General features: G+C 32.8%; 2 protein-coding genes across 2 annotated transcripts; one reads left to right on the top strand and one right to left on the bottom strand.

Moving 5' to 3' along the window:
- Positions 1 to 799: 799 nt before the first annotated feature.
- LOC131800926 (ADP-ribosylation factor-like protein 3) lies at positions 800 to 13,968 on the bottom strand. The gene is made up of 5 exons (XM_059118792.1): positions 13,829 to 13,968; positions 6,964 to 7,092; positions 6,749 to 6,880; positions 4,227 to 4,463; positions 800 to 981 (listed from the first exon to the last, which is right to left on the bottom strand). Exons 1-5 carry the CDS (start codon positions 13,829 to 13,831, stop codon positions 943 to 945), a joined length of 540 nt encoding a protein of 179 aa, XP_058974775.1. The 5' UTR covers positions 13,832 to 13,968; the 3' UTR covers positions 800 to 942.
- On the top strand, positions 13,962 to 16,126 carry LOC101891016 (uncharacterized). Its single transcript, XM_005186239.4, has 4 exons — positions 13,962 to 14,133; positions 14,198 to 14,702; positions 14,778 to 14,853; positions 15,650 to 16,126. The coding sequence occupies exons 1-4, from the start codon at positions 13,974 to 13,976 to the stop codon at positions 16,100 to 16,102; spliced, it is 1,194 nt and encodes a 397-aa protein (XP_005186296.1). The 5' UTR covers positions 13,962 to 13,973; the 3' UTR covers positions 16,103 to 16,126.
- The last annotated feature ends 387 nt before the right edge of the window (positions 16,127 to 16,513 follow it).

The raw sequence follows: 16,513 nt of genomic DNA on the forward strand, positions 1-16,513 counted from the left end.
GATCCATGTTTTAAATGCAACTTATCTTGAGGGGCCTCCAGTTTTCCTGCTGTTTCACTAAATAGTCCTAATACTCGAGTTTGTTTCTCAGTTAATACTGGTGTCGCCATCTTTATTGAATCGACAGTTCTCCCATGTCGATTCCATTGAAAACAAGTAAAAAAATATTAAGTTCGGCTAAGCCAAACTTTTAATACTCTCCGCCTTAGGATAAAGGAAACATTATACAAATTAGGACCCACAAATACCAATTTTTAGACAAATCCGCGAAGAAAATGCCGAATGTCGGGTGGAGAAAACCAAATTCGGCAGTTCACCACTATCGGCCAAGCAACTCTTTACCTTTTTGAGTCTATTTTATTTCTGTTGCGGTGTAAGTTCTCGCACTTTTTGAAATTTAAATGGCTTTACCCTGAGCTCATTTTTCAATATTTGTCGAATGGAATATTGCGATATGTTCAGCTCACGAGCCATTTTTCGGCCACTGCGATCAAGTCGCTTCTTTACTTTTCAAACCATTTCTGCTGATGTTGCTGTTTTCTTCCGTCCACTTCCTTGACGTCGGGCTACCCTACCAGTATCACGTTAACGTAAATGCTGGAGTGCTCTAACCATAGTCACTTGTGGTTTCCCTGCCACTATCACGCTTGAATTCCATCACGAATAAGTTTTTTTCTGCTATAATTTTAACAGCTGTCGGACGAGTGGCTTAGAAATGACAGCAGTCTGAACAATATACATTATATACATTCTTGTGCATATTTGTTTCGATATTCAAAAGTATTCAGTGTATAATTAATTAATCACATCATATTTAAAATTTATTTATTATATATAAATACAGGTGATATAACTCGAAATATAATGCAATAAAATGGTTAATGTGTGCTAGGGCTATCGTATAGCCAATAATAATAATTTAGGAGTTAACAAAGGGCTATCTTATTTTTTCATATTCTTGCATACCCAGTCCATTCCCTCCTGTAAAAATAGTAGTAGAAACATTATTTCATTGTAATTCTTATATAATTACATTCAAGTATATACTATGCACTTTGTTTAGAGTATACAAGACAAATGAATTCATGCATTAAAAAAAAAAACAAAAATTTGTCAGAGCGATGTAAATGTTCATGGAAAAAATTAAGAAGGTAAAGTCATTTCAAATAAACCTTCCCACCTCTGTATTTTCTGTAATTTACATTGTCAAATTTCACTGCATAAAAAGCATCATCTCTGATATGTGTATGTACAATGGATTTATAAATGTATATTTTGACAATGAGATGTTGTCAAATGAATAATTTTGAAAAAAATTGTAAACATAAGACTACATGATTTTACCTTCTTAATTCTACCTTGGATCGAAGATCCAAAAAATATCAAATCATGAATGAAAAGTCTTACAGCGCTCTCAGACTAGCCATTTTTAATCGACTCAATTTCAAAATTGAACTTTCAAATTCCAATTGTTTAGGCAAGTATAAAATTACATAAAATGTAAGTCAGCAGATTTTTATTTACGTATACATACGCGCTTTTTTATTTACTCAAGAATTTGCAAAACAATGGTTTAAAAATTAAAACTGAAAAGAATTCACGCTTTAAGTTATTTTTTTATACCCTCCACCTTGGAAAGGAGGGTATATTAACTTTGTCATTCCGTTTGTAACATCCTTAAATATTCGTCTTAGACCCCATAAAGTATATATATTCATAATCAGCATAAAATTCTAAGTCGATTTAACGATGTCCGTCTGTCTGTCTGTCTGTCTGTCTGTTGAAATCACGATACAGCCCACATTATTTGACGTAGAGCTCCAAAATTTAGCAGAGCTATTTGCATTGTGTCTAGGATGGTTGGTATTGAAAATCAGATATATCGGTCCACGTTCTGGTATAGTCCCCATATAACGGTACCTCCCGATATTCGGTATTTTGATGATTTATGCCACGTTTTTTCACGGATTTGTCTTAAAATTGGTATTTGTAGGTCATAGCAGGTCCCTGAGCGTGTGGCAAAACATTGCATGTATGGGTCCAAAATTTGGTATAGCCCCCATATAACGGTACCTCCAGATATTCGGTAATTTGATGATTTTTGCAACATTTTTTCACGGATTTGTCTGAAAATCGGTATTTGTTGGTCATAATGGCTTCCAGCTCCAGTGGCGAAACATTGCATGTATGGGTCCATGATTTGGTATAGCCCTCATATAACGGTACCTCCCGATATTCGGTATTTTGATGGTTTTTGCCACATTTTTTCACTGATTTGCCTAAAAATTGGTATTTGTGGGTCCTAATGGGTCCTAGTTCGTGTGGCGAAACATTTTAATTATAGGTCCACGTTTTGGTATAGCCCCCATATAACGGGACCTCCCGATATTCGGTAATTTAATAATTTTTGCCACATTTTTTTCACGGATTTGTCTGAAATTTGGTATTTGTTGGTCATAATTGGTTCCAGCTTCGGTGGCGAAACATTTCATGCACGGGTCCATTATTTGATATAGCCCCCATATAAAGATACCTCCCGATATTCGGTATTTTGATGGTTTTTGCCACATTTTTTCACTGATTTGTCTAAAAATTGGTATTTGTGGGCCATAATGGGTCCTAGTTCGTGTGGCGAAACATTGTAATTATAGGTCCACGTTTTGGTGTAGACCCCATATTACGGTACCTCCCCATAATCGGCATTTTAATGGTTTTTGCCACATTTCTTCTAATGTTTATTTTACCCTAAGGTGGAGGGTATTAAAAGTTTGGCCCGGCCGAACGTAATGTTTTTTTACTTGTTAATGTTGCTAACCGCATCAAAGTCAACAAATGATACTCAACAATTTAAATAAAGATCAGAAGAATATAATGATGAATATTTGTGATTTTACTAAATAAAAGAAAATATGATCACTCGGAGTCTGCGAATGTATGGCAACAATTCAGCTAAAATATTTGCCTATGCATGGGAATTATTTCTATCTCCTTTTTTCAGTTTCAAAGGCTTGTTTGTTTGTTTTTATATGTTTCTGTTGCAGTAAAACTAACGATACACCAACACAGATGACAATTTTTATAAAGACAGTAGTTGCATTTTAAGGACCATATCTTGGTGTTTAGATAGATGCCGCTTAGCTGATGTTTGTTTACGTATACATCCATTAACAGTAAAAAACAGTCAAAAATAATTTATCAAATGATCTAATAAAGACAAATTGTCACCAATTCGAACAAATATAAACTTATTCTAAAATTTGTAGCTATTTCCGACATTTTTGCTTTCATTCAATAAAATTTAAAAAAAAAACATGTAAAAATAATGGCGTTTGACTTTGTTGCAGTTTTTTATCTCACCCTGTATAATTATGAGCCAATAAAGTGTTAAGTTTTTTCATGGTACAATGAAGAGAAGGTAGGTCAACTTTGAAAAAATTGCAAGTATAGAGGTCTACCTGTTTGGCTTGTAATGTCAGAATTAGTATCAAAACAATAAAAAATCAAACAACTTGTTGCATTTATTTTGAGTAAATAATTGAAAAACGCGATAACTGAATGGAAAGTCAACACTTCTTTTCAAAATCATGTACTATATATCTCTAAACGATTATTTCGCTACAAAAACTCTAGATTTTGTCGATGCATAGGTTGAAATAAACATTTTGAAAACACACGAATTTGAATATTTTCTGAACAAACTTTTCGTTATTGAAAAGAAAACACATACATAAACAAAAAAAAAGTTGACATATTAAGCCAAGAAAATAAAAAAATTAAAATCATATGGTATCATAGCCCTACCTTGATATCATTGTACCATGAGTTTTTTGTTCTTGTTCCAATGCAAAATGTAAAGAACGCCTTTGCGGAAACATTTGCGACTTTGGATTTAAAATAAATCAAAGTTTTGAGTTGATTTAATTGTGTATTAAAATCATCGTTAATTTGGGAGAAGTAAACATATTAATCGAGATAATGCTATTAATCATCGTTGAAGGGTATAGTCGAAACATGTTTTACTATTTGTATTGCCATAATAGTTTAAGGAACAGTTTAGGCGCAATAATGCATCTTCCAATGTATTATCGCGAGCAAATATTTTCAGTAAATGTCTTTTAATTTTCTCTTCCAAAAGAATTAGTGGAGTAAATTTTGCTGGAAATGTCTATGATCTCATTTGTCTTGTATTTCAAAGTAGGGTTATGAAATTGCCAAATTATACTCACTTTAATTCCCGTTCCCTCCACTGCTGAACATGCTTTTATTTGCCAAGTACGTTCCTCCAAGCGAACCAGGCCGATTGCTTCCGCAACTTCTGAAGAGGTCATTGCATTTGGTAAATCCTGTTTGTTAGCGAAAATTAAAAGCGGCACTTGTTTAAGTCTGTTGTCCATTAATATTTCGAAAAGCTCGTTTCCGGTTTCTCCCAATCTTTCCCGATCAGTACAATCTATGACATAAATCTGAAAGTCGACAAATAAAAGGAAGGTGGGGAATGTTTAATAAAATTGCAAAATATAAGGCCTCACTGTATGGCTGGTACTGTCAGTATTTATTGATGATGTTGTTTTTTGTTTGACTTTTTGGGAAAATATATAAAATAAGTTAAAGGTCATGGTTCTTTTCAAAATTATATTCTATGCATGGCATAATTACAGAAGGTAGAACAAAGCCACCTCCTAAGTACAATTTTTTTCTTTTGGTACCCTTATTCTGTCAAAACATATACACATTTTGTGTATGTGTGTGTATTGTTTTGAATAAAAAATACAATAATTTTAAATTATTTCAAATTCGGTTGCAAAATAAATGTATATTCTCGACGTTAATGGACAACACATTGTACAATTTTGGGATAAAACTGTATTGTCCTACAATTTGTAAAAATAAACAAAACAAACTGTTGGATATGTAAAAGAATATTTTACACTATAAGACTCCGTTACAGAGTTGCATTTTTCTAGTTTCTTTGAAGTTGAGCAACATTTCTTATTGAGCCATGATTCTATGTATGTATCTTTATATAGAACAATTTCAACAAAACTGTTAAATGTTGGCTATATATACGTGGTAAAAGACATTTTGATTACAAGTAAAGAACACACACATACATAACTAAAATTGAGAAAATAAAAAAAATGAAATCGATTAGTGGTTTTGCCCTACCTTGGCTTCATTGTACCCTGAGTTGTAATATTGGCAGAATCAAAGTAAAGTAACCTTGTGCAATCATATGTGTACAATTTTTTCCAAAACATTGTCAAAATTAGAGATGCCAATTTAGTGGTTTTTATGTTATTTGTATTGAAGTTAAAGCATAAAAACTATTGTTTAAGATTTTCTTTTTAGTCGTTAGAGTTACGACTTTGGCTGTTTAAGGTAGCAGTTATAGTGATTTTTACGCAACACTGTTTATTCTATTTGTATAAAGCAAACAAAAAAGAATAACGGATCAAGGCCTACATAAGGATGGAGAAGAAAACTACTTTTAACAGCAATTTGACAATAAAATTATAAATGCTTCACTATTGCGATTTGAATTTTTTTAAATTTTAAATCACAATTATGTGTTTTGACAGTAAACTTGGTTAAAAGATGGGCTTACTGGCCAACCGTCTATAGGTCCTGTAATAAACCTTTCTATCAGACATGTCACAAATTGTCTGAATTTCGCAATTTGTTTTACCTTCTTCAGATTTCGTACGATTTGATGAACTATGAATTCAGTGTAAATATGGCAACATTATATATTCAATATGGTAACATTAGGGGAATGAATGAGGAATCAAAACAAAACACATGATTAGAAAACATTGTAGAAGTGTAACTTGTAAAAAATAGTCTGTTAGGGAGAGTTTTTTGTGCAAAAAGAAAGTTATTTTCATAATTTGTTTACGAAATGCCGGGAGTTTCGATTGTTTTTGTAATTGAGGCGCAAAGAAATGTACACAATACTGAAAAAATACGCCGGAGGAATTTAAGAGATGCTTCGGACCGAATTCCTGTAACTGCCCCAAAAATATTAATTAATGATTATTGATTAAACAGCATTCCACAATACATATTTCACATATTTATAGATACAAAATTCATAGCTCACCAAATCGTACGAAATCTGAAAAAGCCAAAACAAAAACGTACGATTTTGAATTGCGAAATTCAAACCATTTCGATACGATTTTGTGATATGCATGTATATTTTCACATTAAACAACAAATTTGTAAACATAAAAATTACAGTTTTGTATCCGATGTTTTTTCTGATTACTTTTTGCAATATGTTTATTCGGTATATGTTGTTTATTACTCCAACATTTTTTTCAACTGCACCGAGCCGGATGTTGTTTGGATGAGGATACCTCGAATTAATACTACAATTTCAATTTCTGGGTGTCTACTTTTTTTTTTGGCAACTAATGCGTAGTGGGAACTCATTTTTTGAGTTAGCAGAAAATATCGACGAAATGAAATGAAATCGCAAAATTATGAATAAAAGGTCTAAATTAAATTAAAATTAAGAAAATTGTAAAATTAGTAGATTCTTGCATGTACTAGAATAGAGCAAATGAATGCAACCACAGGGCTGACGGAAGTTGGGCACACTCAGAAAAAATTGTAATTAGCTGGTAGTTTTGCAATACCAGTTTATTGTACCATGAAATATTGAATGAATCCGTTGAATTTAACAAATGGTAGTACTACGATATAATTTGAACTAAATACAAAAATAAGATATTTATTTAATTACCAAAACATCTGTATTCGCAAAGTAGTTTTTCCAATATGGTCGAATTTTCCATTGGCCACCAATATCCCAAACATTTAGTTTGAAACCATCAGCAGATACAGATTTGATGTTGAAACCAGCAGTCGGAGTAACCTGAAAACAAATTATTGGTTATAGAACGGAAAGACGGGTCATATTTTTGTCTTCAATATAGTGTGGGATTATATGGACTTTACCGTTGTAATTTCTTCGTTGGCCAGCTGTTTCAATATAGTCGTTTTCCCCGCATTGTCCAGTCCCAACAATAATATTCTAGCTTCTTTTTCAGGATTTGGTCTTAGCTTTCGAAGTAGTGATAATAGGCCCTAAAATAAAAATGGAATTTATAGAAAATGTGTATCTGTGAATCAAAATCATGGTAGAATTAGTAAGGTAAAATCATTCATTCATATGTTTACAATTTTTTTGAAAATTATTCGTTTGACATCTCATTGTCAAAATTATATTTATAAATCCATTGTATACACAGAAATCAGAGATGTGAACCTCTTTTTCCTCCAGTGAAATTGGACAAGGTAAATTACAGAAAATGCAGAGATGGATATGCTCATTTGAAATGACATTTAATGTTTGAATTTGCGAAAAAGCTAATGTGTCTGTGGCAAGGTTACGTAATTTTAAATAATAGTATAAATCCCTGTGTTTGGATTTTTAATAACATCTACCACAGTATGGAGAGTCATTTCGTATGTAACACCTTGATCTACATTAGTAGATTATTTTAATATTAAATTAAATTATATAATTTTAGACAAGTAAAAAAGCTGTAAGTTACTGTAAGTAAGAACTTTGAATACCCTCCACCATTTGGAACGAATTTGGCAATTCTTAAATACAATAAAATCCGTTACAAAATTCTGTTCAAATCTTAAAAATACCGAATGTGGCTGTTGTTGTTATGGTCCATACGAAGACATGGACCTGCATAGGTAACTTTTGTCATAAGCCATTACAATATTCAAATGCGAAACTTAAAACAAAATCGGTGAATAATGTAGCTAAAATCATCAAAGTACGGAATATTGGGAGGTACGCTTATATGGGGGCTATACGAAGACGTGGACCTGCACAGACAATTTTCTGTCTTAGGCTGTAGTATCCATTACGAACTCAAATACCAAATTTGAAACAATTCCGGTAAATAATGTCGCTAAAATCATCAAAATACCGAATATAGGGATGTACCGTTGTATCGGGGCTCTACGAAGACGTGTACCTGCACAGACAAATCCATCCATTCAACCATCCATTACGAACATCAAATATCAAATTTGAAACAATTTCGGTGAATAATGTCGCTAAATTCATCATAGGCTATATCATCCATTACGAACATCAAATATCAACTTTGAAACAATTCCGGTGAATAATGTCTCTAAAATCATCAAAAATACCGAATATAGGGAGGTACCGTCATATGGGGGCTGTACGAAGTGGGTTATCCGCAATATAAGAGTTTTGTGAAAAAATGTTATAAAAACAAAACAAGTTATTGCCTGTTTATTTGACGTAATAAGACTCCAGTACATAATTGCATTTTCCATGGTAGAAGAATATAGGTAGACGCGTCGACACAGCTGCTGGGACAATCAACTGTCATACCAATTTTGGAATTGAAAATGTTGAATGAAAAATTATTTAAATTTTTAAAAATTTTTGAAAACGCGAATTATAATAGCCTCCGACTGACGTAGGATAAGAAATCATATAAAAATCTACTTATATTTGAAAAAACATTTAATTTTTTTTGACATAAAATGATCCCAAGCGTTGATGCATCTACCTGTATTCTTCTGCCATGGCATTTTCCTAGTTTCCTTGAAGTTGAGAAACCTTTTTTATTGAGCCATGGTAAAAATGTGTTAGTTACTTGCAGCTGAGAAAATGCAAATGCAGTAAAATTGAAACACAAATCTTCAAAACAGCCAAATAAATTCATAGCAAAATTTTAAAAAATAAAAAAATCTTCCACATTTTGCGTTTTTAAATTGTTCGCAACTATCAATTCCATCGTGTATAGATCAAATAAAAACCACTGGGTTTAAGATTTGACGTATAAGAAATTGAATTGGTATTTAAAATCCCCTGGATGCTCAGTTGTGGTCTGCTAATGCAAGTGCTGCCCAATGGAAAATAGTCAGAACTATAACATAACCTTATAACCTTAGAACTATAACATTATATTCACCACTTGGTGGATAGATAGCCACACAGGTATGTTAGAATATATATATGAGAGAGAGGTACCGAGGTATAAAAGGCGGGAGCATAGAAGTTATGGGGGAATACAGGAAAGAATTGTTTATCATATCTTAGCATTAGTTCACCATATATAATTTGGCTATGGGAACGATATAGTATTGTTGCTGGTTCTGGAACAACACCAATGAACTGGTGTACAGTGGTCGCTGCTATTGGCCAAAGTTCGAAAAATTAAAATTAGATATTTATTGTCAAATGTGTACACATGGACTCTTAAGGGGTTAAGCTTTTTAGAAAACATAATAATCTTGGCTTCATTCTAACGGTCCACTTCGAGAATAGCATAAAAAAGTGAAAATGTAGTTAGTTGCGTTTTGTCAGTGGGATCAGTGCAAAAGTGGAGTGAAAATTGAACTGTATTACAAAATTAAATATATTTAAAATGACAAATCTTGGCATAATTATTGAAAAGCAAGGTATTGACTTTTTTAGTGCAGGTATTTGTTTGTTTAATAGTTGTGTATAATATAGAAGATGTGCGTGTTCTGAGTTGCCTTTAAGATTAGTTTCCCCCCTGAATCCTCCAACGTGATTTTTCACGCTATTAGTAATGTTAGGATTTTAAAAGTGCTAATTCAACTCTCAGATTTTGTCAGATGTGTATGTTATGCCCATACTGAAGTGACTTCGCTGCAATTTTGTCAGTTTTATTTTGAGCTTATCTGCGGAAATAACAGGGATTGTTAAAAATGTTATTGAGAGGTATTCAATATTGTTGCATGCATTGTCATCTGGGTACAATAATAATGTCGAAAGTATTAAGGCCTTTGCACTGGAAACCGCTAAAGAGTTAACAAATAGATATCCATGGTACTATCTTCCACCCATAGTACATGCAATTTTTTTACATCCATCCGACATTATAAAATATGCCATGGTATCGATTGGAGTATTATCGGAGAAGACCTTGGAGTCTATAAACAAAGATCCAAAAAAGTTTTAGACTAAATCATACGCGAAAAAAATCTCGTGTTTCAATAAATACAGATCTTAATTAATTTTTCTGAGCTCTCAAACTTTTATAACGGAACAGCGAACTTTACCAAATAATAAAAAATCTATATTATTAAAACATGTATTTGAATTACTTGAATAACACTGAAATTTATATATATATATATATACATTAATAACTTTGATTTAATTTTATATTGAATTTGTTATTTTTGTTTACAAACAAAATTTTAAATAATAAAATTTAGAATTGATTTGTTTAAAAAAATACTTCTTTTGTTGGAGGTACCTTTACAGGGGGACTCTACCTGAAGGCGGGCCATTCCAAATAATTTAAACAAGTAAAAAAGTAGTAAGTTCGGGCGGGCCAAACTTTGAATACCCTCCACCATTTGGAACGAATTAGAAAATTTTCAAAAAAGTAAAATCCATTAATTTTTTTTTTTAAATCTTTACAATATCTAATATAGGAAGGTGCGATATATGGGGGTACATATGTTATTGTGGACCTAATAAGACAAATCTATGTCTGGGTGTAAAGTACTCACAAGGAACTCCTTGTGTGGATTTTCAGACAATTCCATTGGAAAAAGTTGTAAAATCATCAAACTACTGAATATCGGGGCGTACCGTTATATGTGGTATATACGATATTGTGGACCTATATAGACAATTCCCTTTCAGGGGGTAAAGCGCTCACAAAGAACTCCTTGTGTGGATTTTCTGACAATACGATTTGAAAATGTGTGTATAGAGAATTCTCTGTCGGGGGTTAAAGTGCTCACAAAAACCCCTTGTGTACAATTTCCGTTGAAAAATGTAGCTAAAATCATCAAAATACCGAATATCGAGGGTACCGTTATATGGAGGCTATACGATATCGTGGACCTGTAGAGATAATTCTCTGCCGAGGTATAAAGTACCCACAAGGAACTCCTTGTATGGATTTTCAGACAATACGATTTGAAAATGTGGGTAAAATCATCAAAATACCGAATATCGGGGGTACCGTTATATGAGGGATATACGATATCGTGGACCTATATAGATAATTCTGTGCCGAGGTATAAAGTACCCACAAGGAATTCCTTGTGTGGATTTTCAGACAATTCCGTTGAAAAATTTGGCTAACATCATCAAAATACCGAATATCGGGGGGTACAGTTATATGGGGGATATACGATATCGTGGACCTATATACACAATTCTTTTTCAGGGGGTAGAATACTCACAAGGGACTCCTTTTGTGGAATTTCAGACACTAAATGTGGCTAAAATCGTCAAAATACCGAATACCGGGGAGTACCGTTATTTGGGGGCTATACGATATCGTGGACCTATATAGACATTTCTCTCTCAGGGGGTAAAGTATTCACAAGGAAGTACTTGTGTGGATTTTCAGACAATTCCGTTGAAAAATGTGGGTAAAGTCATTAAAACACCAAATATCGGGGGTACCGTTATTTGGGGGCTATACGATATCGTGGACCTATATAGACATTTCTCTCTCAGGGGGTAAAGTATTCACAAGGAACTACTTGTGTGAATTTTCAGACAATTCCATTGAAAAATGTGGCTAACATCTTCAAAATACCGAATATCGGAGGGTACCGTTATATGGGGGCTATATTTAAGCTGATCAGGAATATATATACTTTGTTGGGTCTAAAATGATTATTTCGATGAGTTACAAACGGAATGACGAACTTAATATAGCCTCCATACTATGTATGGTGGAGGGTATAAAAACGATTATTCTTTAACTCCTTAGAATGTAAAATAACAGAACAATCTGGTGTGGAAATGTGACAAGAATTCGGCAAAACTCTTATTCGGAAGGTACGTTGTAAGGGGACCATGCCAAAACATACACCGAGTTGCACCATTTTGTCACATTTCTTATTTTTATGTCATCAAGGTACCTAACCAAAGATTCATATTGATATCTGCACTGAAAGTATTTTCGGCCGCTGTTCCCATATGACCACGACCACTGTGCAGTGTAAGGCTTTTCAATCACAATGGCAGTTTTTCTTTGTGCTTACAAGGCCTGTCAGTGAGAGTTTGCAAATTTCTTCTTGCAATCACCTGTAACTCTTCTTCTTCTCATTTATAAACATTCAATCAGATGTTTTCTATTGTTTGTTTATTTCTTTTTGTGCTTCCAATTTAGAAATATTTTCTGGAAATCAGCAAGACTAATTGTTTTTGGAGAACAACTTTACAAAATGGGAAAAAACGTAAATATTAACATGTAACAAAAAAGTAAAATCTATTTTTAGACAAACGCTATTAGCAACGCGTTTAAAGGATTCCGGGAACACATCAAATCTATATTTTTTTTTGCTAATATTTTTATTTTATTGCTAATTTCCTTTTTCATTTAAAAAACCTGTAAAATTGGTGGTGTTTCCTTTCTTTTACTTCTTTTAATGTGGGACAAATTGGTTTGTTTTGACAAATCAGCTGATTATTTGCAAGCTTCTGCAGGAATTCCGTCTGTTTACTTTTCGCATTTGCCTTGCAAAAGAGAATAAAACTCCCTTACTTTCTCAGAAAGTATTTGCAGGATAATTCCTGCTGGAAAACTAACCAGACACACCTATTGCATCATTGCCTTACAATATCACTTTGTAATAGTATATGTATGCATAGGGAACATTGATATGTCAACATTTTTAAAATGTTTTTTTTTTAATTAGTAGGTTTTTATGTGTTTTCTTATACGACGTCATGCAGAGGTTGTTATGATATGCATTTTTCAACAATTTTTACGAATTTTAATAATTTTTCATTCAAAAATTTTAAAAAACTTTTCCTCCAGGAATTGTCCAGCAACATCTTTCTGGGAGAGTAAGGTAGTTTTATTCTCTTTTGCAAGGAAAATATGAAAAGTAAACAGACGGTGTTCCTAGAGAAGCTTGCAACTAATCAGCTGTTTTGTCAAAACAATCCAATTTGTCCCCCCTTAAAAGAATTAAAAGAAAGGAAGCACCACCAATTTTACAAGTTTTATAACCAAAAAGAAAATTAGCAATTACATAAAAATATGAGTAATAAAAGAAGGATATATTTGATGTGTACCCGGAATTCTTTCAACGTGTTGCTAATGGCGCTTATCTAAAAATGTTGGAAATAGTCGCTTATTTTCTTATTACATATTAATATTTATGTTCTTTACATTTTGTAAAGTTGTTCTCCAAAAACAATTAGTCTTACTAATTCCAAAAAAATATTTTCAAATTAAAAGCACAAAAAGAAATAAACAAACAATAGAAAACACCTGGTTGAATGTCGATGAAGGAGAAGAAGAAGAGTTGCAAGTGATCGCAAGAAGAAATTTGTCCAGCAAAAATTTGCAAACTCTCACTGAAAGAACTGTCAAAATTTCTCTCTCCGACCGCTCTCTTTTGCAGAACTTTCGGGTTAACAGACGACTTCCAGTAACAATTTGTAACAATTGTTACAAATTTTAGGGTAACCAGACACACCTATTGTATATCATCACTTGTAAGTATGTATGTATGCACTTGTTTGGCAAAATAAACAAACGGTTACTGCTGGTAAATACAATTTCGGCGTATGTTTCCAAATTTTAAATCATTAGTAAATATAATAAATATAATTTCATTCCAAAATGAATGGAACAATTTTCTTCAGTATAGTGAGAAGATGAACACTTGACATATGTGCATACTAAGTGGAAGTGTCATTGTGTAGTCATGGCAACTGAATTTCCATAAAAATGTTACATTTATTTGTGAAATAAGCACAAGATTCGATATTATCACATCCAAGTTCAGCATATTTGGTTTTTTTTCATACCATTTCACGAATTCAGGTCAACTGATTTAACAACAATATTTGCAACGATTTTGGAATGACCAATGTCGCGAAAACATTAAAAATTTGGAGATACAAAAGCCGACGATACACCTGCGAGGTTTAATACGCACTGACAGACAATAGAATGGAGGGTGGAACTGAAAGTATAGCATGTAATTACAACGTAGATCACTTAGCAACGTCTGACATAAAACACAACGAAAAACGATGGCTGGCTTGTGGTTTTAATCAGTTTGGTCAGTTAAGCAAATTTCATGACGAACGGATAATACGATATTTTAAAGGTAGTTAATATTTTAAATTTATAGTTTTTGTGGAGTTTAAAAATTGATCTTTAACATTATTTAGAAATTGATGTCAGAGCCACACACTTAATATCTTCATGGAGCTATGTGGCGGCCGCCAATGGATGCTCCCTACAAATAAGGGGTTTAATTAACAGCCGAACAAAAAGTGAGAAACTTATAAAAGCTGAAAATGAAATAAAATGTTTAGCTGGTTGTGATAGATACTGCTTAATTTTATTAAATAACGGGACGGTATATAAATATGGAATTCAGTGCGAAGATGGTTTGAAAGAAGTCATATTCCAAAGCAATGAGAGTTTTACACCAAAAAATAAATCTATCTTTGGAAAGACGACATCAGCCTGCGCTTCAAAAGTTAAAATAGAGAAAATAGCGTGTGGCAACAATATTATGATAGCTTTAGGCTTGTCTAATGAAGTATTTACAGGCACTACCCAGGTGCATTGTTTTCCTAAGCACGTTAGGTCCAAACAATTGGTATGTGGTTTTGAACATGCCCTGATGTTGACTCACAATGGAGATATTTACGCATGGGGTAATGGATTGTAAGTATGGTTTTTGAAATATTTCGCAATGTAAAGAAACCCACTCTTTTTACTGAACACTTTATTCATTTGTAGACGAGGTCAATTGGGACTGGGTGTTATAGGAGTTGAGGAGAAACCCGTACTCATAGAAGCAATAGCAGGAATAAAGGTAAATTACCTGTGATAAATACGCTTGATGTTGCAAAGCACATATCGTAGTCGATATTTTTTGTTATTATGTACGACCTAACGGTTTTGTAATAGTTATTTCTATGAATGCTTAACTGGAAATATATACTTATAAAGTAATGTGCAATGTAAATACAAAAAACTAAAGTTTTAATGATTAAGAGTAACTTATTTGTGTCCTGTTTTTCTCTGTTATATAGGGATTGCGTACAATATGTTAATTTTTGGTATTGAAGATAGAAAATACCTACAGCAAAGACAATAATATAATCAATATGATGATGTAAGGTGTTCAAAACAAACAGTCAACATTTACCACGCTATTTATTTGTTACTGACAATTAATGGTTTTCAATAACCGACATGTGTTCACCATTCCCAATAGAATTATGGTATAAACAATATACATTTTATTTTTCAGACTTTATTATTATTAATAGGTCTTCCCCACTATGCTAAAATGTTTCGTATTAGTCAAATACGCAAGGACAATATACCAATCCAACTTAACAAAACCTCTTTATGCTATCGGAATAGTTTTTAACACTTTCTAAGCATCGGTTATTTCCAATACAGTTATTGAAAATTATACTAAGATATTCTACAGATCTTATGGGCATTTTTTTATTAAAAACATTATTATATTATCAAGACCAGAGGAACTTTTAATCAAAAAGCCAATTTCTTTTATAACATTAGCTATCGAAGTAAAGGTTGAATTGGAGTATTTTAAAGGCAAAAGAATTTTTAACTATGATGTTTCATTCTCATTACAGATAATATGCATAGCAGCAGCAGGATGGCACAGTGCTGCCATATCAGCATTCGGTGATATTTACACATGGGGATTCAATTCGAATGGTCAACTTGGAATAAAAATGTATAAGAATTGTACAATTAAAGAACCCGCCATATACGTCGTGCCACAAGTAGTTGATATAATGGAATTAACATGTTGCGACAACAAGGAACAAGATTGTTTTCCAACTAAAATAGCAACTGGAGCCAGACATACAATGGTGGAAATGAATTGTGGTGCTGTATATGCTGCAGGTTGGAATGCATATGGGCAGTTGGGTTTACCAAACAACGAGTTATATACTGATCATTTTCAATATGTGCTAAAATTCAAAAATTGTAAAGACAATGTGGAGATTGTAAGTGGGTCATGGAATACATTGATTGGAACGCGTGAGTCAAGCAAAAGGGAAATTAATGAGAATATATAGTAGATTTATAGCCTGTTCACCAAATTTATTTTTCTTCCAATTGTAAGGCGAATGGCAGACAAATAGAATTTTTGGTTTCGGTACGTAAATAAACAAAAAGAGCTTTTTCTATAGGCAAATTTTAATTCACCTAACTCCAACACAAACAAAACTATATGCCAAAGTAGACAATCCAAAAATATCAATCGTTCACTCATAAAAAGTCAGCAAAGTAAACTATTTTGTTTGAAAATTGATATTTCACACAAAATGTATGGTTAATTTCATCCGCTGTGCTGTGTCGATTCCAATATGTGCGTTTCTTCGCTGTTCTCAACTCTAACCCCACGCAAAATTAGGCGCAAATTGGTATATAATTATGACCTGAGAGACTACAAAATCTAAAAAATTTTTTTTGGTTCATTTCAAGCC

Source organism: Musca domestica, unplaced genomic scaffold (assembly GCF_030504385.1).
Source record: "Musca domestica strain aabys unplaced genomic scaffold, Musca_domestica.polishedcontigs.V.1.1 131, whole genome shotgun sequence".
NCBI lineage: Eukaryota > Metazoa > Arthropoda > Insecta > Diptera > Muscidae > Musca > Musca domestica.